Source organism: Micromys minutus (assembly GCF_963924665.1).
Source record: "Micromys minutus genome assembly, chromosome: 28".
Classification (NCBI taxonomy): domain Eukaryota; kingdom Metazoa; phylum Chordata; class Mammalia; order Rodentia; family Muridae; genus Micromys; species Micromys minutus.
Genome location: NC_137963.1, coordinates 476,511 through 503,621, shown reverse-complemented (window position 1 = coordinate 503,621; position 27,111 = coordinate 476,511). Strand labels below are relative to the sequence as shown.

Below are 27,111 nucleotides of genomic sequence, written 5' to 3'. Positions count from 1 at the left end.
TCTCAAAGTTAGTCAGTTGTTTCTATTTTTAAGTAAGATCATTATAATTTAATACTTACATTTCTTCACAACAGTTTGACATTTTTTCAATAGACGTTGTATCCTATTAAAAACAGAAAAGTTATATTCAGATGTAACAAATTTATCAATACTTTACTTTATGGAATATATAAGCCTATCCAGAATATATTACAAAGATTTAACAAGTTCATATATCTATATATATCCTGAAGTTCTCTTAGAAAAATAAAGTGATGTTAAACGAGAGAACTACAAAAATGTCAAACAGTTCTCCAAGAACTATTTCATTTGATTATAACCTCTAAGGATCCCCTGATTCCTTAGTAATTCTTTTAAAAGCCTGGTTATTTCCATTTAACTCAACTTTCTGAAAATATACTAATTTATTAAAAATAAATATCAAAACAGCACATAAACACTATCAATGAATGCAGAACTACCAAGAGACAAAGAATACTACTGGTTCTGGGTTTTACAGACATCTATAAATATCAAAGGCAAATCTATAACTGATCATGTTACAATATGTTTAAATAAGAAGATTAAAGTTAGATGATTACTATTCTTTAATAAAAAAAAAAACATTTCTTAGTTCCCCCAACAAGCAAACCAAGCCTTTACAAACATATGACATCTTCTTTGTGTTTTTATAAGGCTGTAATGCAGGCATAGAAGGGAAGTTCTTCAGCAGAAGACAGATTCTGACTGATGCAAACTCTAACACAGAATCTATCAATTATATTGACAAACTATTATGATATCCAAATACCCAATATATAAATTGTTCAACTTTATATTTAGGTAAAAATTTAAAGTTAAGCACATTTTAAAGCAATACAAAGAAAGCATTTTTCAAATATGCAAAAACATTAGCTAAATCTTCACCATCTCCCATGATTTGACCTTAGTAACTTTTTCACTTATGACAAACAGTGGAGTAAAGCAATCATAATCAAAACTTTTCATGGAAATACTTGTCAGTGCACAGATTACTTGGCTCCAGAACTTTCCTTTAGTGGCACTGACCTTTTACATTAGGTGATGCTCATGATGACAAACTGTCAGCTATGCTAGTAATAGATGGCAGAGGTAAATCTGCTTCTTATGAGACTAGGAACAAACAATAGTTTCATTTACATCATTTTTCTGAAGATTTTGCAAAAAGATGGCAGATTAGTACATATTCCATATATGTTAGTTTTTTATTATGCCTTGACACTTGACAACTATGTTGAAAATAAGATTCTTCTTGTTGTGTTGCATAACTTCCTCCCAAAACAATATTTTATTCATTCTAAATGAAAGCACAGTCTATAAATACATGAAAAAATATCTTAAGCATTTAGAGAAGTGGTTCTCAACCTGTCATGACCCCTTGGGGGGGTTGTAGAATGACCTTTTCACAGGAGTCTCCTAAACCAACAGAAAACACAGATATCAACATTACAACTGAAAAAGTAGAAAATTAGTTATGAAGTAGCAATGAAAACAATGTTATGGTTGGTTACAAGAGGAATTGTATTAATATTGCAGTATTAGAAAGGCTGAAGACCACTAACTTAGAGGAAAGCTAGGCTTTAGGTTCAGATCTATGAAAGAAGTAGAAAAGCCATTTGGACATGACTTAGGGTGCCAGGCAGACAGCAAAGGTCATAACAAAGTACATGAAGGAAAGAGCAGAGTCACCACATGCTATCTCTAGAGCAGTGGTTCTCAACCTTCCTAATGCTGTTCCTCAGTTGCACTGACTGACCCCCAACCATAAAACCACTTCCATTACTACCTCATAACTGTAATTTTGCTACTGTTATGGATCACAGTTTAAATCTCGGATAAGCAGAATATCTGATATGTGACCCCAGTGAAAGAGTCTTTCAACCCCAAAGGGGTCTCAAACTGAAACACAACCTTTGACAACACCTTTATACCTAAAAGCTACGTGAGGACAGCAAGACAGGGGTCAGTCTACTGTCACCATAATAGTGGGACAGGTTTACTACACAGAATCTACACTACAGAATTTAGTTATGGTCCTGAAAAAAAAAAAAAAAAAAAAAAAAAAAAAAAAAAAAAAAACTTTCTTTAAAACCTCTCCAGGTTTAGCTTTCATATATAGAAATCCTTTAAATTTTTCAATCTCAAAATCAAAAACACTTAAACCATCATGAGTAGATTGCCATTCTTTCAAATGATGCAATCTTTACTTTCTGCTATAAACAGTAGTTGAGAAGCTGCCTAAATTAATCACTATTTTCTCTAGAATGGCAAGCGATCAACTTGTCCCACGTCTGGCCAGAATACTGTTACCACAAAAGCAGCATAAAGTTTGTACCTGAGCACTAGTAAGCACTCAGTCTGGGAGGCAGCAGCAAGCACAGGAGAGCCAAATCCTACCATTTATAGGCAGGCTGCAGTGCAGCAGACAGACTCTGTCACTGAAGGAAAAGTAAAAACCACAGTATGCACAAGTGCTAAGTTAGGCTTAGTTTACTTTGTAACATGGACAAACATGGAATTTTTTCAGCATGCTGAAAATACTTAAACGTTCTAGTAGCACTAGGGAAGGACCAACAAGACAAATGACTCAGAAGGAATATAAATGCAACATACAGCCTCAGCTAGCTAGCAAATAAACCATTCTTTTAGAAATGTAAAAGTCCTATATTTACTGAGTGCTGTGAAATGTTTATGCCTGGAATGACTTAATAATCAAAATATCTAAAACTTCAATGACCCTGAATACCTAAATAATACAGGAGAATGCCTCATTATTTTAAAAATGGGAGTTTTACTTTTTTTTTTTAAAGCAAAAGGGACTTTCAGAAACAGGCCTATTTTTCTATTTTCTCTTTTAATACCTTGTCTTCTCCTAATGGCTAATCCAATATTTTAAAAAAGGTCATTCAGATTCAGTATAAAATTATGTTTGACTGTAAGAAAAAACTATACCCCAATTTAATGCTGGATTGCGCCTGGAATGGAGAAACAAAAACTTTTTTTTCTAGCAGAAGGAAGAGATCAATTTATTGGAAAACTGGAATGGGGTATAGTATGAAAAGCAAGAATTTATCACCATAAGTTACTTGATTACCAGGTTAACAGGGCTGAAAATGCAACCCTTGAGCCAGGGTGATAACTGCTCTTACTTTCAGCTCACGCTCACCAAGCACCACCACTTGGCCACGTATGTTTTCCTGTGGGGGAAAATGTGCTATAGAGAGACTTCAGACATATTGAGCAACACATAAAGGATAAAGAGTCCATCTGGTTCCAACAACTGTCTTCAGGGTATGGAAGAGTACTTGCCTTTGAACCTGTTTAACTCTGGAAACACTTTCCAAAGAAGTTTCTTATCGAACCAAACTTAAAACCTGATAAAAACAAAGGTGTCCATCATAGAGAAGCCCTTTAATATAGCTCCATATAGCCTTCAGGTCACCTGAAATCTGTCCTCATAGGCCTCACTGACCAGGATGCCTCTATGCTGCACATAGGAAATTAAATGTATGACTTACTGTATGTAACCTTGGAAACACCATTCAGGAAAGTATTTTGTAGTTCAATGTCATATGCCTGCTCTGTCTCTGAGTTCTCTTAATTGTAAGAGCTTCATGTGACTGCTTACTAGTATATAAACAGTAGCACATTTAATTTTTTAAAAAGTATATGAATGAGTGTATAGTGGTGAATGAATTAAGGTGTTCATGGAGGCCAGAAGAGGGTGTCAGATCCCCCAGAACTAGAGTTACCACCTAACAGAGGTACTTGAGATCTCTGCAAGAGCAGCACTTCTTTTGAGGCATCATTCTAATTCTCATTTAAGTTTAAAGCCAAAGTATGTAGCAGAACAAGGTTGTACAAAATGGGCACCTTTGGTACATATCTGCAGGACAGAACTAATCAGGCAAACCAGAAATACTGTAATTCTTTATTTTTAAGTTATTTTTCAATGGGAAGGCAGAAATTCCTGTTAATCTTTGTTCTCTCTCCCTCCAGAACTCATAAGGACTCAGTTCCTTAGTGTCCATCTCAAACAGAGGACAAGTTTCTTTTATTTGAAATGTGAAGTTCACATAAACATTTCATCAATCACAGGACAATGGTGGAGATGCAGAAGGTTTTGCTTGTAGCCACTTGTATTGGCTGGTTTTGTGTCAACTTGGCACAAGCTGGAGTTGTCACAGAAAAAGGAGCCCCAGTTAAAAAAATGCCTCTATGAGATCCAGCTGTAAGGCATTTTCTCAACTAGTGATCAAGGGGGGAGGGTCCAGCCCATTGTGGGTGGTGCCATCCCTGGGCTGGTAGATCTGGGTTCTTTAAGAAAGCAAGCTGAGCAAGCCAGGGGAAGCAAGCCAGTAAGTAACATCCTTCCATGGCCTCTGCATCAGTTCCTGCTTCCTGACCTGCTTGAGTTCCAGTCCTGACTTTCTTTGGTGATAAACAGCAATGTGGAAGTGTAAGCTGAATAAACCTTTCCTCCCCAACTTGCTTCTTGGTCATGATGTTTGTGCAGGAATATAAACCATGACTCAGACACCACTGAAAATCTCTTTTCAAAATAATTTCTCTGCTTTTCTTTATCAAACTACCATCTAGCTATAAAAAAAAAAAAGGTAAGAAATTAAAACTCCCCACTTCAGTCTCAAAGTAGGAATGCTTACCTTCTAAGTCTTTATGAGATTAAACAGATCAATATGTATTAAAGTTTCTAATAACTCCTCAATGACTGAAAATCTTTACTTTTATTGTTTTTATTAAGAACTTCCTGATGCTTAGAAGACAATATCTCAATTATATCAGTTACTCAAATTATGTTTAAACAAAAGTTTATAATAAAAGACAAAACGACAGTGTATATACAATCCTACAATCACAAGGGACTTTAAATCTAGTCCTAAAGTAAAAAAGTAAAAACTCCAAATTATATAAACTATTGTTCATTCACTTATATATTTATGTAGAGTAACTACAAACCACATGGCAAGGTTTTTATTTAAAAAATTGGTCAGCAAAGGTATAAACACACACACACACAGTGGGGGGTGGGGGACCACACAGGCACATGAGCAAGCCACAGAGAGTGACTGCAGAAAATGTTTTATTAAGTAACCTCATGGTGAGCAAAACAGCTGAAAATTTAAAAATCTATGCTTAGAGTCAAGACCCAAACCCAACTATTTTCCATTTTAACATCAAAATTAAACTTTTGATGAGGTTTCTGGTTATCAAGAGAAGATGCAGAGTTAAGGAACTCAATGTGCTTTTGGACTAGGTTTTGGGAGATCACCAATGAACAAACAGAATGTGAGTGACAGAGACATGTGGCAAAGATCAAAAGTGAATGAATACAAGATCCATGCTTCTTCTACCTTACAGTGCTTTAAATTCAGGTTAAATATTCACATATGTTCAGATCACGAGATGGTAAGAACAATTTCTGGGGAAAACGCCAAGTAACAGTAACATTCAATATGGGTAAGCAGCACAGCAACGTAAGTGTCTCTACATTCAGTGGTGACCTTTTAAAAAGCCTGTGACCTAACTATCTTACCAGCATTACCAAAACGCATTGGTGCAGATTTTCTATTCATTTGAGTATTTCAGGAAGTCTATCACACTGAGCAAAAAGAAACGAGGTAGAGAAACACTTCCGCTCAGAAACACATGTATACAAATCATTCAATTCCACATGAAATTTTTGTTGCTATAAAAAGGGAAAATAGTCTCTATAAAATTCTTCATTATATCCACAAACAAACAAATATGTCCATGAGCATGAAAAGCATCTAAGAGACATAATACATTTAGGTGACTTTTTTTTTAGTTTTTAAAAGAAGGCACTGTGGAGATATGTCATATAATTTTACAGTTGGAAATACTATAAATATTACTAGAAATACATTTATTTTTTTTAAATCTATATAGCTTAGGAAGGAAAGCAAAACCTGCCAGAGATCTCCCTTTAAAGACAGTGAGGTACAATGATCTGCAGGTGAGTGATGCTGGCTGCACGTGAAGCTCATTAAGAGTGACTTCTATAGAGACTGTACTAACTCACCTCACTGATTCACTGATTTGGCAAAAGTGAATTATAAAGATTGACAATTTTAGGCCTAAGTTTCTGACTACATATTTATAAAGCAAAAACCCACTAACTTATTAATAAAATGTTTATAAATAAAATTTAATAGCTAATCTCCTTTAATCTGAGTTTTGAATATGAGATATTTTTCACTGTATAAGATTAACCCCAGTTAAAATCATGTCACTGTCTTAGTAACTATTCTAGTGCTGTGAAGAAATCCTGTGACCAAGGAACTCTTAAAAAAACAAAGCATTTAATTGGAGCTTGCTTTCATTAGGTAGGGAGCCTAAAAGTACACACACATTCATGGTGCTGGAGACTTAAGTAGCTGAGACTTCTACATCCTGATCCAGAAACTCAAAGCCTACCCCTAGTGACATACTTCCTCCAAAACCACACTTCTAACACTCCTAATCCTGTCACAGATTCCACTTCTTGGTGAGTAAGTATTCAAATATAAGAGCCTATAGAGCCACACCTGGCTTTTATTTGTGCTTTCTGAGAATCCAAACTCAGGTCCTCACATTTGTGCTTCCAGATGAGCTCTCTCTTCAACTCAATACAGAGCAATTTTTCTTATGAGCATTTGTATTGGAGGGCAAGAACAGTGGTTAAAGATCAGACTGACAACATATATTCCTCCCTCTCAGCACTTGCATCTTTTCCTGAATGTCTCACAGATGAACCATTTTGTGATAACGTATTAGGACTAGGCAAGCAACAAATAACTTACCTATTATGTACAACTCAAAATGCTCAAACTTTACAGTAGAAACCCTTTTTAAAAGCATGAAATAGTTGCCATCACAGTACAATTTCTGAAGCTAATGAGTTTTGCAGTGGGAAGGAAGTTGTTACTCAGCCACAAGCCTCTGCCAGCCCTCAGTAGTGATGTGCACTTTTAGCTGAATGTTCCCATATGTCCAATCTTAACTATTAACAGTAAAAACAGGGGAATCTGAAAAATACTGCTTGGGGAATTTAAATACCCATTAGGAATTTTGACAAATTCAAAGTTGGAAATAAAACAATGTTCATAACTTGTTGATTCTAGCATGACTTGTACATTTGAAGCTCATTCTTATTAACTACTCATGAATGAGTGTAACAGTAGAGAGCAAGATCATAGGAAACAATCACTATCTTCAGCGCTGTTACCCATAACCATGTCACTTATTAGCACTACTACCAAGAGGTATTAGGAGTAGTTTACACTCAGTGGTTAAAAAATTTTAAAAAGATTAAAATAGACACTTCACAAAGCTCCATGAAGCTCCAATAAACATAAAAAGAAGTATTCACTTAAGAAAATGGCTGCATCTAGAGAATATCATCCTGAGTGAGATAACCCAGTCACAAAAGAACAGACATAATATGCAGTCACTGATAGTGGGATGCTAACCCCAGAGGCTTGCACTGCCCCAGAAACAACTCACAGACTGTATGAAGTCCAAGAAATAAAGAAAACAAAAAAATATACATATATTTACAAAACAAGAAGACTTTGACTATTTCCATGTTGCGTTTTGTTTTGCATGTACTCTATGCTTATTGTAACTATTAGGTTTTCAATGCATACTGTCAAGCCCTTGAAAAAAATCAAGTACTGACTAAAAAAATATATTCACATGGTTTTATGTAAAAATTATTTCAATGTCTGAAAAAACAGTACTGACAAAAATGTATAATTTTAAGCAAAAAATGTCTAAAATCTGTACATTTATCTTTGTTTTGTAAAATAAAGTCGTTTAAAAAAAAAAAGAAGTATTCAACACCAGACATCAGAGAAATACAAATAGAAAAAAGTATTATTACCGACAGAATACCTACAATTATCAAAACTGTTGTCAAGAGATGATGACCAAGATATGGAACAACTGAAACTCATACATTGTTGGAGAACACCACCTCCCTGAATAAAGGTCCAATGGTGGGGGAAATGGCTCCATGTGATCCAATAATTTCACTTATAGAACAATGTTTATTATCACAGAGAGACATTCTATATCCTTGAACTGTTGTCCTTAGCCTTCCAGCCCTATGCAACCAGAATGCCCTTTTCTTCTTCTAAGTACCTATTCTGAACATTTCATACAAACTGCTTTTGTTGAAGTATGTGGTCTTTAAGTTAGCATGCCTTCAAGGTTATATGCATAGTTCCATGTATCAGCACTATTCTTTTCATATTCTCTTGGGCAAATCACACATCCTTGCATCTACATGATGGACAAGTACTAGACTGCTTCCAGTCTGGGGCTCCCAAGAAATAGCTGCTATATGTGTATATATATGCCCCTCTCTTGGGCTGGACATATAAAAAGAACTGGTAAGTTTAGGAGAAACTCTGTGGTGCTGTTTAAAGAACTGTGGAGCTGTGCTCTGCAACACTACACTACACTGTCATACACACACACACACACCAGTGTGTGAAGACCTGAGTTCTAAGATCTGCTCACATTGCCTTAAATGGAGTCCCTTGAAGATAAAAGTCATTTTGATGAAGTCACTTTGGATGCTCTAAGATACCAACATTGTCAATTATGTTTTCTTCTAAGAGTTACTGCTTTAGGTCCTCCATTTCAGCATTACAATCCATGCTTGGTTAGCTTTTTGCATATGTCATGAAACAAAGAGATCATCTTATTGTGAATATTTATCCACCGCAGAACCATTTTTAGAAGACTGTTCTTTTCCACACTGAATAGTCTTGGCATTTTTATTGAAAAGTTACTGGCCCTCCATTCTCATGGGTTCTGTATCTGTGAATTTAGCTGACCATGGTCCATAAATACGAGGAAGAAACTTGTACTCACACTGAACATGCTCAGACTTTTCTATACATAAACATGGTATAGTGACTATTTACACAGCATTGATATTTTATTAGACATTATAAAGGATGTAGAAATTATTTAAACTATATAGGGAGATATACTATAAATATATACATAAATACTATGCTATCCCAATAGGGGTTTTAGCAGCTACAGAAGATTTTAGTATAGACAAGGCATTCTGAAACTAATTCTAATTCTCTCTAGAGAGCAAAGGACTATATAGTTCTCAATTCTAGTTCATATATGTACATGTCAATCCTTAGGCCAGTCCCATAATTCTTGAATACCTGTTGCTTAGTGTTAGGCTTTGAAGTTTTCTTTCTTTACTTGATTCATTATACGCTGATAAGTACTCGATGTTCATTTGCAACATAGATGTTAAAGATACTACAGCCCCTTTGAGCATGTTCACATACATTCAAATAGATAGCTTTTACAAGGTTATTTTGACAAGGTTGGTCAAAAGGATTGTATATTTTAAATTTTGATAGGCATTGGTAATTCACCCTCCAACAAGGTCAAGTGAAGATCTACTCCTTCCAATAATATATAGAAAATCCACTTGACCTATGTTCTCTCTACTAGAGGACTCTTTTTTTCAATCCTTACATTTTTTCTGTTTTTCAAATCTTTTTTGTTGTAATAAAAGAATTTGACTAAGGTAATTCTAAAAATTACTGATTCTCTAGAACATCAGTCTTATCTCTCTCATTGCTTCTGCACCTATGCTCTCAAACTGACCTAAGAAACATATGCCATAAATGCACACACAAAGAGAGAAGTACCTGGTACTAAGTGTTTGATGTAACTGTTCCAATTAAGTGTAAGAAAAATGACTATCTGATGTAGAGAAATTTCAAAATTGATTGGCACTGTGTCAAGACTTTTCTCCCATATCAAATACAGAAGAAGGAGATGACAGTCTTTCAGACATACTAAACAGTGATAATCATGTATTAAGATAGTTTGTACATTGATAAACTATTAGGATATCCAATAAATGATTTAATTTCTACTAAAAGTAGTCTTGTCTTAGAAAGTCTATCTTCAGAAATTGATCTTAAATAATTTAAAGAAAAAATTGATGTTCAAAGTGTTATTTGTAACAAAGAAAACAAAATGACTGGTATGGTTTAAAGGAAAATAAGATTAGAAAAAATGATTCCATACTAGATGCTAATCAATAGAAAAAAGTATATGTAATCATTAAGCCTATAAGCCTATAAGGTCTACTGTAATATTAAAATACTCTGCACATTTTAAAAGGAGGGATGCAAATTTTATGTATACGTTAACAATTGTGGGTAATTTTTTTCCTTTAATTTGTAAATGTCCTGTAACATTTTAGAATTAAGTTTACAATTACATCTTTTGTTCATACATGTCAGTTTTTACATTAAAAAATATACGTACTGTGATGATGCCAATCAGTTGGGTATAAAAGAGTCCAGTGATTCCAACTAACATAGTAATGCCCATAAAGGCAGCCAGTCTCATGATAGCCAACTCATGCCGAACAACAAAGAGGTCCTACAAGAAAAAGAAAGTCTTTAAAAATGACTTGCAACACTGTTAATTATTGACATCAAGGCCAATATGTTTCAGTAAGTATTCCCCTTACTCTTTGTTCCTTTTGTTCCATGTCATCAACATATATTTGAAAATTTCAAAAATAACTTTAGAACTAAAACAGAAAGTTGAAAACTATAGGATTTCACTATTGTGTTGTATCTTAAAATAATCTCTCTTAATCCCATAGTTACAAGTTACCTTTTTAACACACACACACACACACACACAGAGAGAGAGAGAGAGAGAGAGAGAGAGAGAGAGAGAGAGAGAGAGAGAGAGAGAGAGCAAGAGAAATTGTGGAAAAATACAAATCAGAAACACTATAGGGTGTCTGGTCCACAAAAAAAAGTTTTTTTATTACATTGCTAATAATTTGGAATGTACAGGCATGATTTATAGTACTAAAATACCTACTAATTACCTAATTTAGTGCCATTGAGGGGAACCCTCCATAACAGGATTATAATAACAGCCTTCTCCAAGCCCACTCCATTTGTTCTCCCATTCAGTTAGCCCTGTGCTGTATACACACGACAACCAATAATGACGTGCTCTATACACTCCCAAATGTCCCATGCTGTACTATTGGAAATGTAGGCATACAGTGTTGCTGATATGGAAAGAAACATGATGATAAATAGGAACTATGATAAAGCAAAAGTCATTTCCTGGTCATTTCCAGGGAATGGAACTGAATGATCTAAACATGAACTATACTCTAAGGACAGAAAAACAAAGAACAATCCATTTGGCATCATGGTTACTGAGAGAGTCAAACAATTAATGTTTTTCCAAGAGTCAGTTGCTGTTAAACTTGGAAGTAAAACAGCCAGTGTTAGATGCAATGGATGGATTGGAAGAATGACCCAAATGCAACCACTGTATGCTTCCTGACATAGGTTAAGGATTACAAATGTTGTGGTAATCCCAAAAGTAGGGCCAGGAATGAAGAGTGCAAGCAAGCATTTCAGAACTTGGAAGATGAAGGCAGGAGAACCAGAAAGCCAAGGCCAACATGAACAGCATGGAGTCAATATTCTGAAGAACAAATGAATAGACAGATAGACACAATACGTAGGTAGGTAGGTAGGTAGGTAGGTAGGTAGGTAGGTAGGTAGGTAGGTAGGTAGAATGAAAAAAAAAAACTGAAATATTAGGTGAGCCCCAAAGAAAATGAATTTGTTTGAAAGAAAGGAATGATGTCTTTCTATGGACCATGCTGACAAAGCTTTAGACTTAAGAAAAATAGCTGGCTCTATACCTTTAATAGTTACTCATTAGCCTGGAAAACTTAAAACTACCCAAGCCTCTTGAACTGCTCTGTAACATTCAAATACTATGCTATCATCCAACATACCACTTTTAAAAAGTCTAATCCTAAATACTTATAAAAATAAAATTGAAAAGCAATGCACTTCACACATGAATCTACAACTTGAACATTACAACCGTGTTCCTTGTTCATTGCATCTGCAAGGAACCCCACATGAACCAAGTTTTAAGGTACACCCTACTAAATCAAGTAATGGGGAACACACAAGACAGTTCACTCCCCAAACATCTCCTAGAGTGTATCACATGAGCCACTCCTACTCACAAACCCTGCAATGCTTCCCTTCGAAATGCTTGCTTTTGATACTTCTACAAGACAACCTGAGTCCACACTCACAGCCACAGTCCATGTTCAATGGGGTATGTGTACTTCCTGACCATTTATTTGGTAAGAAGAAACTAAGGTGCTGTTTTTGTTAGGCTCTCACCCTTTTTTAATGTAACTGGCAAAAATTTGGGGTGCTGTGCCTTCATTCCTCACAACTCTCTGGGGTTTTAGCAGATGGTTTTATGGGTAGAATGATTTAAAGCATGTGCGGCTTTCACAGTAGAAATTACTATGCTAAAGTGACGACTTCTAATTCCAGGTCTATCCCTCCAACACAGAGCAAGAAGTCAGCTTTTCATTAGCACACTAGGCAGTGCTGAAGAATTTGTTTTCCCAGGTTTTGTAAAACCTTCTTCTGATTAAGCAAGTTATCTACTTCTAGTCTGATAACATAGAAATTCTAAATTTTATCTTTGTCCATATACTAAGATACTCATTTATCTGACCTATTAATGTGATAAACTTTGCAGACTTTTTCTTTTTTAAAAATTTATTTTTATATATAAGTACATTGTACCTGTCTTCAGACACACCAGAAGGAGGCATCAGATCTCATTACAGAGGGTAATAGGAAATCTATCAAGTTCTCCTAGGATAAATTAAACTTGATTTTGCCTTGGATCAACTACTTAACACTGTGTTTAGAAGTCAGTCATCTTTGTCCAGGCTCATTCAACTATAAATGTCTCCTCAATATTCTCCCATAGGTCATATATCCAAAAGACTATATAGAAATGAGCCAGGAAGGCTGAAATGATCATCCTGTTCACATCTGACAGCCACTCACTGGGTGGCCTATAGAGCAAGGGCTCCAGGAAAGATGTTACTCACTGTTTGCTAGAGGACTATCAATGTTTCCCATTTTATAAAAGCTCTATTTATTACCTTTGTGGATCAGGAATTCAAAACACATAAAAATGTACATTCATACTGTTCTACATAACGAATATAATCCTAAGAACAAGAATCACCAGAGTAGAAGAGAATGTGTTCATCTGGTACAGTATACCCTGTTGTCATGTGTGTGTAAATATTGTTAATTTTCATAGGAAATTAAGTTCCAACCTAAGAATAGCAAACACTGTAATATGAAAAAGCATGGCCAGAGTGTGGGCTCTACTGCACCCATGTTCAGCAGAACAATGCCACCAAGGAGGAATAAAAAGGAAGAAATTATGGCTATAACAACTGCTTCAGGTAGATACAAAGCAATCTTACCTGACAAAACCTTATTTCTTAAAATTTAAACTCACTTGGGAGAGGGAAGAAGAGAAAATACCCCAAATCACTCCTGAGAGCAATGGTAGGGATAAAAAAACAAAAGTATCACTTTAGCATGTAACAGGATTAATTCTATAACTATCACAAAGGTTGCACTCCACAGAGGGTGGTCCAACCTTAAGGATAAGACAGCACATTAGAGAAGCAATCCCAAGCATAATGCTTTGCTCACTTGAACCACAGAGCTAAAGCTAGACACTTAAGGCAGCCTGAGAAACTACAAGCAGCTTCAACCTGTATCATCTACTGGTACATGTTTAACTGGATTCAACTACATTGGAGAAATCCATTAGGAAGTTTACATATGTGACATACATGTGCAAAAGGTGCTTTTGGACAGTAGTATTTCTAGGTAGCCAAATGAACCACAGGCACGGAAAAGCAAGATCCACAAGTAAGGCTGCCTAATGGGTGTATTACTGGGAACAATGTATCTGTCCATCAAACGAAAATAAATACATTATTTAAATGAGATACAGCAAAGTCACACAGTGGATATTATCTATACTTAAAAAAGGAAGTCTTTCAAATGCTGCTCATACAGTCCTGGAGAGTTCACTGGTCTGTCTGTATATGTATATACTTTAATAGTTGTGCATGCTTATACAGATATACTGTAAATGACAATGTAAAAAAGAAAACTGTAATCATAAAATTTAGACTATATATTATATATTATTATATAGAGACTCTATATTATAATTTAAAATAGAAACAGAATTATTTTAAAATGACTGTGCCATCCCCATAGAAGGCCAGCCTATCAATGAGGGACTTGGGTTGTATGGTTTTCCAAGAAACAAGATAAACTGGATCATATCTGACACACCTAACATAAAGATTTGAGTTTTCAAAAAAGACTAATAACGTGATATGCAGAGATTAATGCTGATATGAAATTCATTTTATAATATATTTTATTTTAGTCTGAAAATCCTTATAGCTGTATGATTTGTCTACGTATTTGGGCCTTTGTTTATTAATTCCAAAATTTAGGTGGAAAAATTATAAATTTATTATTTTTCTTCATACATTCTCTGAAGAAACATAAACTATTTTATCATTATATCCTAAATGGAAATTGATATCTAAAGGAAAACTATTATACCTCTCTAGTCTTTATCACCGAGTGTCCAGAATCAAACCTTACGTTTTGTATGTACACATGCATACAACTTTGTTATTATAGAGTAAACGTGATCAGCACCTGATTTCCAGACAGATAGTGAATACTTCAGAAAAAGTGTCTTATTTGTCTTACTATATTTCGGCAGGGGAAGCTCTAGAGAAGTTGGACAAATTTGTAATTTCTTGCTAAATTCACCACTAACTGAAGTACTACAGTGTCTAACAGAATTAAAAGAGTGACAATGCTGCTCCCAGGGTTTAACCATTTAAACTCAAAAAGATTGACCATCTCAGGAGCAAAGGCTGCTGTCTGCCATGTTAAACACTCCTCTATTTAGAACAAGACCACCACAGAAATAGTCTCATAAAGTCCTACATCCAGACACCCTGTTATCACAGCACATGCTCAGGGCTTGTTACAAAGTTTCTATGTTCCATCTGCCAAGACAAAAAAGGAATACTGACAAAAGGAACCAACAATTATTAGATGGTTTTGTCTACCAATATCTGTAAAAATTAGAGAATAATCCTAGCAGTGAAGTTAGTACACATGAACAAAGAAGCTAGATTATCCTCATACTGCCATTAATAATTTATTTTTTATACTGATCTTAATCCCATACTTTTCTTGGCTATACTTAACAAAAGTTCATAAAGTTAAATATGTATTTCATAAATATTCTCCATTCTACAGTGACCATACAAATAAATAACCTTGCACATGATAAAGTAATGATCATTAAGGCTAAAAGTATTTTAACAGCAATAAACGGTGAACTAGTAATTATCTTTCAGGCTGATGATATAGAAATTTTTTAATTATAATGAAACTTAGAAATATTCAAAGGTACCTGCAATCAAGTCTTCTGGGTTCTTTTTTCTATTCTTTATTAGCCAAATGCCTAGCACAATTCTATATGACATCAAATCCCTAGCAACACTATTAGCTATCAGCCAGTTGGAATAGCAGTAATGTATCTTGCTAGCAGAAAAGTCTGGCTGGCTATGGAACGTTATTTATATTCCCTTCTTATGAATATTGGCAGCAAGCCCTTTGTTTAAACTCTCTCTCCTCTCTTCTCCTTCTGTCACCCCTGTTCTCAGATCATTAAGTGTAGTTTGTAGGACTTTGCCCTTCGCATAAAAATAAATATAAAAGAATCAATCAGAAGTTAATTTGAATCTACTTCATCTAAAAATAATTTTAAAAGCATAATTTTAGAACTGAAGTAGTATCCACAAATTATTAGCTGCTAACAAATGATAACCCCTACTTTAACACTACAAATTATTTACTTAAAAATATTTTTTTTCTCATAGATAGTAATTACTGTCTACAATATCTAGCTGCCAGTGGGTATACATTAAAAAAATTTACACTACTATAATGTCTTTATAAAACAGAATGAACAGCCTTTTGTGTTAAATAAAAATATTAAATACAGGCTGCCTCAATAAAAAAAAGATACAATCATCAATATATGAATCTATCAACTTGTCATTCTTTGAGAGGCAAATTTTATAGCATGTTAGTGTATTTTAAATCTGTACTTAAAATTTTTTAAGTGCTAGTATAAATAGCCTAAAAAGTCTTCAGGTGCACCAAGCACAGTGGCACATCCTACAATCCTTGCACTTGAAGATGGAGACTGGAAGATTGGAAATTTAAGGTCAGCTTGGACTACATAGCAAGTTTGAGGCCAGCTCAGGTAACATGAGACACTGTCTCTCTCCCTCCCCCTTGAAAAAAAATTTCTCGGGAAAATATAGTGTTCACAGGCTGATGCTTGCTATACCAAAAAGCCATGGCCTGAATCACCTTCTCTCAATGGCTGCTCTGAGAATGAATGAGCTACAGATGTCTAGGGTTCTCAGCCATCTTATCAACCTCAGGAACACTCACTTCTAAAATGATGCTTCCCAACACTCCTAGTAATATACAAGCTCAAAATTATCTAACCAATGATAGGAATTGTAAAATTTACAACTTTTACATTTATTTTTACATGGATAAAGGATCCATGCCCCAGATATAACTAAGATAGTTCACTCTAAACATGCTCTATCTTCCCCATTTAATTAAAGATCTGGTTTTGTCTCTTATACTTCAGTTAAACAATGACTAATATTTGCTTATAAAGCCCTTAAAATAAGTATATAAAACAGTCAAACACAGGCATTGGTCAATGATTCAAGTTCATTTCCTTCAATATCCACTTGATTTGTTTAATTAGAATAGTAAATTATTCCATAAGTAATGGGTTTTTTAATCCTTTTATAATTTGTATCTCAATAACTAAAGGCATAAGCTTCAAGAGTTTTAAAGAAATGCAACAGTACACTGTCATGAAAAGGCAAACAGATTTTAAAGTCTTCCAAACTTAAACATTATGCATTTTACAAATTTTCCAAAACTGATGATTTGCCTGCATCCTTGTATGCATACCACATGTGTACCTGGTGCCCATGAAGGCCAAAGAGGGTGTCAGATCTCCTGCAACAGCAGCTACACAGATAATTGAGAGCCACTAGGTAGGCGCTGGAAATTGAACTGGGATCTTCTGCAAGAGCAGCAAGTACTCTTAAATACTGAGCAATATATCCAGTCCCTGGAATTTTTAAATTACTATTTTCAACAAAAATAGATCATATAAACTAACTGTTGTATGCTCACAGGCTTTCCTTAGCAGAAGACCTACAATATAAATAAGTTTAAGAAATAAATCCTATTTGGTATTCACATAAAAAATATAGATAGACAGACAGACAGACAGCCTTACCCATTACACTTGCTATACCTTCCTTCCCTCAACAAAGGACATTTTCGAGCATTTCCCAAAAACTTGACAATTAGGCAGGAAAGGTCCTATTTGAAGGTAAAGATTAAGAGACATGAGGTTCAGGGAGTATAATCCAGTGGTGGAGTGTTTGACAGCCATGCTTTCCCCAGCACTACAAGGGAAAATAAAATGAAATAAAGTATGAAATTACTGTAAGAAAAAGAAAAATTTGGGGCCAGGTAACTGCAAAGAAACTAAAGTTATCCATCATATAATGAAGTCTCCTAAAAACAATTTTTTTAAAAAAAAATGGAAAGTCAGATTAACAAATGGTTTATCTCCCAGATTTTGAGCCTGCTTTCTTTCAATTCTTGTTTCCAAGAGGTATTTATAACCTACCCGCTTCTCACAAACACGGGCAAGTATCATTCACAGGCAATTCTATTCTTCTAGAAGAGTAAACATTTTCATCCTAGAAACTAACACACTGGCATGTTGACAAAACTCTCCTAACCTAGAAGAAACGCACTCAGCTTTGGCATCTAAAGGCAGGAGAAAGATGCTCTGCTGCCATCTCTCTACCAGAAAGGGTCTAAGGGAAAAGCAGGCAAAGCCCCTCACTTCCCTCAGGACAAAAGGACAAAAGGGTAGCATCAAACTCAATCTCACACTGCAGGAACAATGCATAGTAACCGTTGATTCCCAAAGAATCCAGGGACTCTGGGATCTTTACTGCATATCTCAAGCAGGAAGAGGGTAGATGGAGCAGGGATGGCACTCTCTGGCCAGCTATATACACAATTCAGGAATGGCATACACGTTTTTTTTTGTTTTGTTTGTTTTTGTTTTTTGGTATCCAAGTTTTTATTGTACAGAAGAAAACTGTAGGGGTACAAAGAAGGACCTACAAAAATACATGTGGACCAGAATCACTGCTAAGGTCAATGTGATAATGGGGACTGAAATTAGTGGTAATTTTTTACAATGTCATCTTCAAAAGACCTTTTATAAAAAAAAAAAAAAAAAAAAAAAAAAAAACAGAAACAAAACAGTGTACTAATACTTAGCCCAACAACATTCATTGTAGTGTTTTTACAGAAGATTTAACCTCAAATCCAACATCAAACCTCTTGTCTCACACTGACTTTTGACTTCTATTTTGATAATCTCTACCTCAGAGAGGTTAAACAACCTATTGAGGGTTATACATGCAATAAAAGAAAGAATTTGAATCTAGAGTGTCTGCTTTCAAAAGGAGCTCTTGACTACCATGGTAAACTTAATATTGACAGCCAGGTACTTCGTATTTTTGAGTTTTGCTAGCCATACAGTCTGTCACCACCACTCAACTTTGTTGGAGCACAAAAGTAGTCACAGACTATACATGAAAATATAAAAATAGCTTTTTTGTACCCCAGTAAAACTGATTAACAAAATCTAAATATGGAAATCCATTAACCCCTGGGCAGAAGCCACTGACCCTGCCCTATAGGGGGTCTCTCTTCATGATCTTTTTTTCTCCACTGACACCTTTCACATCTTTTCTCTCACACTTTGAAAAACTATGACCTTAACCCCAACAAACAATTTTAAAACACTTCTTCTGAGGTTCAATTTTCACACAATTTTCTTGGATGATTCACATGTTCTAATTAACACCAATTATGCTACAAATTAACCTTAAGTAAGATGAAACATTTCTAAAACTCTAATAGAAACAGGCACTGTATTTTCAGTGTGAAAATGACAAATACATTTGAAACCTTTACTGAAGGCTGAGACAGGAAGGCTACAAATTTAAGGCTTGTCTTGGCAATAGAGTAAGAGGAAGCTCAAGATCAACCTGAACAATGTGAGACCCTGTCTGAAAACTAAAGAGTGGGCTAAGGACACAGCTCAGTGAGAGGCTAGCTTCCATGAGGCTCTAAGTTTAATGATCAGTACTGATAAGAAGCAAAATTGTCTTTTGAATTTTATTCAGTTTTTGAATCCTGTTTTAATGATGTACATACACCATATTTAATAATCACAATCCAATTATTTTCAAGACAGAGCTCCACTGAGGTTTGTAGCCACATGGAACAGCCAGGTCTCAGAACAATCATGCATAAGAAAGCAACTACATATAGAACTAAGACTCCTATATCTTGCATCTCACGGCTTAACCACACACTTATCACCATGGCATTTCATATGTAAAGACATAAACAAAGTGAATAGTAAAGAGAAAGTACCCACCTTCGTCAGTTCTTCTCTTTTATTTGTATCTCTACACTTGTACGCTCACTGGCGCGCTCTCTCTCTCTCTCTCTCCCCCAGCTCTCCTGCCTTTGTCTCTGTCTTTGTCCCTATGTCTGTCTGTCTCTGTTTGTCTCTGTCTCTGTATATATCTGTCTCTCTCTGTCTTTTTCTTTCTTCTCTGGCTCTCCTGTCTCTGTCTCCATCTCTGCCCCCATGTCTGTCTGTTCATCTCTGTCCCTGTATGACTCTTTGTCTATCTCTGCCTCTCCCCCCCCAACACACACACACACACACACACACACACACACACGCAGAGGATATTCTTTAAAAATATAACCAAGGCCCAAATAAAATGGAAAAATAGTTACAACTGCATTTAATCCAGCTTCCTAACTAAAGCCAGTTGGGTAATCACCCTCCCCTTCTATGTGCAATACCTCACTCATCCCACTATCCTCCACTTTCTCTTGTGAATATTAGAAACATTACAGTGAGAAGGCCATAGTACAAGTATGCTACAGTAATTATTAAATAATGTTCTGTTGTTATCAGCCCCTGCGGTCTCACTCTGCAGGAGCTGCTCCAGTGCAGAACCAGAGCACAGTTCCCTAAGTTCCCAAGCCTGATACCCACACATCTAGTTCCATGGGCCCAGTAAAAACATGACTTCACAATCATTAACTTATCAAATAGGTTTATAGGTTAAATTCTCAAACCAAAAATCCCTCTATCATAAGCTTACAACCAGTTGACAGTTTTATAAACTGCCCACCTAGATAAGATAAATTGACCCATAGGAAGCCTTAGAAATAATCGTAACAACCTTATCTATAAAAAGATACACTGAGAGAAACATCCAAGTCTGCTTTCATGTTGCCTCCCCTGAATCTCTCTTTCTCTACCTCCTCTCTCCTTACAAATACAGTGTCAACAGAGTCAGGAACCAAAAGCCATGGAGCTACTAGCATCATCATCCCCATTTAGACAAGTCTGAGCATTGCTCCAATGATCTATACTTAAAAATAATGCATTCCCAACCTGTGGGTCATTACCCTTTGCGGGGGGGATCAAACAATCCTTCCATGAGGGTCACCTAAGATCACCAGAAAACATGATTCATAAGAGTAGCAAAATTACAGTTATGAAGTAGCAACAAAATTAAATTTATAGTTGGGAGTCACCACAATGAGAATGTTTTAAAGGGTCACAGCACTAGGAAGTTGAGAACCACAGTTCTAAAACATTCTACAAACTCATCTTACTGTTAGGGAGAGCTGGAGACAGAAGGCCAGATATGGTGCCACGTGCCTATAAGCTCAGCACTCAGGAGAAATGAGCAGGGAGGCAAAGTATCCATGGCTACCTTAGGCTGAATGGCAAAATCTAGGCTTAAATAAACACAAAAAAGAAAGAGTCCTCTTCTCAAATGTTAATTATTCTTGAAGAACCTTTAAAATTTTAACTAATTTCCCACACTCTAGGGCAAACCTAATGGCATAAGTGATCAACATGAAACAGACTCCATGTTTTATGTCCTCTGTTTTGGTTATAGTTTGGTTGTTTTGGTCTTTTTGAGTTTTTGTTGTTGTTGTTGACTAGGTGTTTTTGCTTTTGTTTTTGGAAAAAGAGAGAGGGGAGAAAGGGAGATGAAAGAGGAGGGGAGAAGAGAATGAATTTTGGTAGGAAAAATCTGGGAGAAGTAGAAGGAGGAAAAAGAATATGCAAAATAAATTATATAAAAATTTTTTAAATCCAAGATTTTTATACTTTTCCTTTGTTTTCATTATTTTATGTTACTTTTAAACCCCTATACTTTAAGACTCCTATATTGGAAGAGCTCATATTTTGTACTTTTAAACCCCTATACTTTAAGACTCCTATATTGGAAGAGCTCATATTTTGTATGAGCTGAAGAAACTACTCAACACAAACAGACATAAAGAAACTTGTCTAAAAAGAACAGACCACTTTCTCAAACCCAGTGTACTGTAATGTAAAGTTGGTCTGAGGCCATCTTTGTCTTTTTTGCCTGCACTCAAGGAACTACCATGTTCACAGGCATACGTCACAACTATTCTAATATCAGTGGATATGAACATGTCTTACCAAATTACGTTTTTTTAGTGGAAGAAAATAATAATAATGGCAGAAAGAAAACATCAGTGCGTAGCAAGTGAGCAGCTCAGTGTAGAAACACAACTGCAGAAAGAGCCAATGGTTGTCTTCACCCACACAATTGTTTATCCTAGAGGGGAAATGAAAAAGAAACATTGACATTTTAGTAGGATGCTCACATCAGGGTCATGAAGGTAAGTCTCACCTAAGCCTAAAATCCAACTACTTAAAGATACACATTCTAAAGTGCCTTCTCCTTTACCAAGGAGAACAGGTAGAGACTATGTTCCTCTAGCTCACAGTAACTGGTGCCCTCAGGTCAACTGACACAGGAAGACACATAAAAGATTTAGGTCACTGGCCTGAGGATATTCAGTTAGAAGAGACAGAGGTCAAAAAGAACCTTTCTCTGGCACCCCTGCCTTTCCTTGAACTTTAGCAGAGGAGAGCAATTTGAATACTTTAGAGAAAAACAGCTCAAATTTGCTACTTGAACAGAATTGCGAGGTACATCCTTTTATTTTTATATGTTTACTTTATGAAATATCTACTGTTGGATGCTGAAACTAAAAATGTATTCGAAACCACTTACATGTACTCGCTGTCAAAACAACAGTGAAGTCTTAACTATAAAAATAATAATCTATAATCATAAATTATCAAGGTTCATTTAAAATGACTGTACTATTTTACAAAATGGGTATTTTAAGGTGCTATTAAAAATCTAATTTGTTATTTTCTCAAAATTATATGAATATTTTCCTTCAAAATAGGACTACACTATCACCAAAGAAAGAAGGAAATGTATATATATACATGGCAAGTTCAATTTGTAGCTTAAATTGTTACTTTTAAGATGTACTGTTTTACATTATTTTTTAAAAAATCAAAAATAGAACTGAGCTGGAATGTTTGTGGATGTTTTTCTGAGATTACAGAGTACACACTTGGTAAACAGGACAAATCTAAGCCTTGTTACCTGCAAGGGTAGACTAACAGAAGTCTGCCTGCTCAAGTCTCCAAACTCTACTCAATTGTTGCTACCCAACCTTCCTCTTCTCCACTGGCTCCAGAGCAACACAGCACAATCTGAAAGGCTCAGAGCCCTCATTTAGCATGCCAGTGTCTGAGTTTAAACTATTCAGAAAGAACAGTCAGAGACAAAGACCTTGAGACAGCTGAGAGCTGCTGGCCATCAGATCAGATCTGAAGCTGAGATCCTTAAAATGCTGCAGTTTGTTAAAACGTAAGGATCCTCTGCTTCAGATTAATACCATGCACTGCTGCCCTCGCAGGAACCTCAGCAATACTCTGCTAGAAAATTCAGTCTCAGAAATCCCCAAATCTAGACCAGGCCGCCTTCCTTACTAAGCTCCCACCAATACCCTGAAACAGACACTGAAAGCAAGAAGCCTAGGTACAAAAATATCTCAATGTTATACTTCAAATTAAAGGGAGATTCATTTCCTTACCAACAACCTAGTCTCGACATCTTAAACATACATCACTAGTTCTAACAGACACACTGCCCAGATGATTTTTTAAATTATGGCACTCTTTTGTAAGGAATCGGCAACACCCATCTGTACCATAAATGTTTATTGTTTTTTTAGTTGATTAGGAAAACTAATACAAAAAAAAGTACTATGAATTTTCAGTGTGAGAACTAATTACCTGCAGATTTCACATAGTATTTTTCATATGCTATTATTGTGACTATAAGTACCACTAAGGTTTAAAAAATTATTTGGAAAATTAGCTATTTAATATATAAAGTACATTTCTTTTTACAATGTATAGCATAGTATACAGTATCCTGTAGTAGATTTAAACAATAAAAAAACCTAAAGTACTTTTATTTAAAATGCTCTTCTGTTTTTCTGGTCTCTAGAAATCTATATAAATAAACAATTTACAGTTAAAAAACAATTTCAACTAAAAGTTTGCTAATTAGGAATGCTATCAAAATGAGTTATCATACACAAGGGAAGTGAAATTGACTAGCATCGTTAGACAAAGGTAAACTGTCTTCTTTGGCCAACTGCAGTAAATGGACATAAGTTAAAGGAAGCTACTATACAGTTAATTTCATATATATATATATATATATATATATATATATATATATACACACATATATATATACACATACATGCATGCATGTATAAACAAATACATATATGTTTATAAATTCTATGTTGTACCAATGTATATATTTAAACAAGATTCAATGTTAGATAAGTAGAATTTAATATAATATTTTGCTCAACGTTTTTTGTGGCAGCAAAATACAATAGATTCTCAGAGCATTTTTTAAATCTACTTTTTAACAGAATGACTTTAAATATTACAACAGAGCCCCCTATTGACCAAAAATATTGGCAGTTCTACAGAAAGTTAATTAGCACTTACATATATTCAGCATACACAAAATGCTAATACCAAACAGAAAACACTAAAAAGGTATAACAAGTAGAAGGGAGTTATCAGTGAATCTGAAAGTGTTGTTCTTCACCTGAGTAAGGAAAGAGGAATCTAGAGCAGTGGACACTGTGGCTTTTCTCCCAGACAAGAGAAACAGCTGTGAGGTAAGTGCTTCCACACATCTGACCTTGTACCAAACACTCTGCATCTGAGCCTCATTTAACATAAGCACCTTATTCCTGTGTATTTGGGAATGTGTTAATTCTGCTCAATCTTTTCTGCTCAAAGTTTTTGTTGGTAGCAGAGATAAGATCTCTATAGTTTACTCTGGGATTTGCAAAAATCACTTTTATTGAAAGAATGTTTCATGGGGCAACTTATTATGTAATGTAATTTTTGCTTAAAGATCACAGGTTCTCAGACTGTCTTTTCTTTTACTAATTCCCCTGCTGTAGCTCTTGAGTGCTGGAATTACACATGTGCACCAACACACCAACATGCTGTAAGATACTTTCCCCAGCAATACTGCTGCTGTCTGCAAGTGGTGACAACTGTCTACTTACCAAGGACAGTGGTGGTCCATCCTCCTTACACAGTGGCCACAGCGGCTGCAGTGATGGGAGCGCTTCGGCCTCATCAAGTTACACTTGTTGCACAGTTCCCACAGCTCCCGTTCTGCGAAGGGAAGGAGAGCAGAGCCTCTTAGGAAGAAGGCACATGAGTGATGCTGAGACTTAGCAACTGCAACTAAATTCCACGTGGTGTCTTCAACGTATTTCACCAAGACATTTTTTTTTGCTGAGTCTCTAACATAAGCAAGCACCTTTGCCATAAATGCTGCTGTGTATTCTATATGTTTTATACATTTCTACCTTAACACTACAAAAATAAAATACCACTGTTTCAAAGTAAAGGACAGAAAGTACAGTTCTGAGAAAATCATGAGAATGTGATATCTTATAAAACTCTAAGCCTAGCCAAAATATTACAATTTTATATAAATCAATTAACTTATACAAATTATATTATCTAAAAAGAACTAAAGAAGAAATAATATTGAGTCTTAGTTTTAGTAGATAAACAAGTTGAAACCAATCATATTTTCCTAGAACATTCTACTTTTTAATATTAATGAATTAATTTTGGCACGTGTTTTAGAAGAAGGCTGGAGGTCAGATTGGGTTTAGAAGGCATCTATCCAATAAAAATGTAAAGGTTAGAAAAATCCTTAGTATTTAATGAAAATAAAAAGTTGAATTTTGCTTTATGAGACAGGGTCTGAATACTATGTAGCCCAGGTTGGCTTTGAACTGCCAATATTCCTGCTACAGCCAACCTAGTGCTAGAATCAGCTTTAGCCTATTACCTAGTCAGCAACTGCCTCTGGGCTATAGGAAAACAGTCTACAATTAAAGGTTTGCAGAAGAGAAAAACATTTGTTTTCATCACAAATTGTTCCAATCACATCCATAAGAACTGTTAATTCATCTTCCAAGATAAAATAACCACTTCCTGAGATGCATATTCTTTGCAGTTTCTAAAATAAAATTTCACCATTACAAAAGTCTTAAAATATCAGCACTTATGCTTCTGCTGCCCTCATAATCTAACAGCAGATGCACAGACACAGCAGCTTCACAATGAGTCCTATCGTGTATTGTGTGGTCCTTGCACACAGTGTGGTGCTAAATGACTGCTCAAATATTAAAGTTAAGCTTTTTAAAAATAGCCTAAATCTTTTTTTAATGACATTAATGTTCAGTTTTCTGGAAAAAAAAAAAACCCTTTTTAAATTCTACCACTTTAGACTAATGGCTATAGATCAGCATACTTGAATCTTATACAGGAAACTGTGAGAAAAACATTCTGCTATAGATATTTTGAAGGAAATTAATAAATAAAAATAAAATCTGTATCAAATTAACTGTTGTTTCTTTTGAACTCTCATAGTTCCTTTTATAATGGAAACATATCATGAGAGAAACAATATTGGAAAACAGTTTAAACACTTCAAGCCAGCCTTACTACCACAAGCAAGATGGAAACTGTACAATGGCCCCAGCACAGCATTTTGATGAATAAGCATGTTACCATCTAGAGATAATCAAGGCTTTATTCCATGCCTAACACCCTGTATCTTGAGGGAAGAGAGTACCCAGTTATAGAGAAGGAGCCTGTAGCTTGGCTGTGCAAACAGGGCTTTTAAATGTGTCACACTTGTAACCTTTTTCACCAGAGTTGTTTTATGATCCTAGCTATACAGGTAAGTTTACAAATCAAACATTATTGATGAACCACAAGTTGTTTTAAAACAACTACTTGGTTTACACATGATTTTGACATTTAAAGAACTTCATACCATAATTGTGTTTATTTTTTAGATAAATAAATCTTTTATGAGTGTTTGATAATGCAAAAGAGAAAGCTTTTCAATGTTTTGCAGAGTTGATTGATGTTTTGATTTTAAATCTTCAGGGCTAAGAACAGTGTGCATAAATACAGAGGACAAAATGGCATAAAAACATCTACAGTCATGTCAGAAATCATTGAAAATTCTGCCATAATCCTGAGGCAAACAGCATCTAGCAATTTTTTAAATAAAACTCCAGTCAGAAATTCAAGCAAAAAAATTTTTTTTTCTTGAGAAACATCTTGATATATAACACTGGCTTCCCTGAAACTCACTATGTAGACTAGGCTGAACTAAAACTCACTACACACAGACCAGACTGGCCTTGAATTTGTGTCTGGTGCCTCTGCTTCTGCCTCCTGAGTGCTAGGATGACAGACACCTTCCAACCTCACTAAGTTCTTCAAACAGCAATATTTAAAATCCAACATTCCAGTAAGATAAACATGGTAGGAAAATATTAAGTCCTTGTTTTCTTTAGAGCATCGTTTTCTCATAGAAGAAAACTTATAAGAAAACTGAAAACTATATATATAATTTAAAAAACCTAAAATTAA

At 35.2% G+C, this 27,111-nt stretch overlaps 1 protein-coding gene across 2 annotated transcripts in view; it reads right to left on the bottom strand.

Annotated features, from left to right (window-relative positions):
• The window catches only part of ZDHHC21 (zDHHC palmitoyltransferase 21), a 47,797-nt gene that overhangs the window by 3,769 nt on the left and 16,917 nt on the right, over positions 1–27,111 (bottom strand). For both annotated transcript variants that reach the window (XM_080940245.1, XM_080940246.1), the window contains exons 5-8: positions 24,708–24,819; positions 21,712–21,850; positions 10,357–10,473; positions 60–103 (exon numbers count right to left, since the gene is read on the bottom strand). In XM_080940245.1, coding sequence (XP_080796371.1) covers positions 60–103; positions 10,357–10,473; positions 21,712–21,850; positions 24,708–24,819 — 412 coding nt within the window. The remainder of the gene's footprint in view (positions 1–59; positions 104–10,356; positions 10,474–21,711; positions 21,851–24,707; positions 24,820–27,111) is intronic.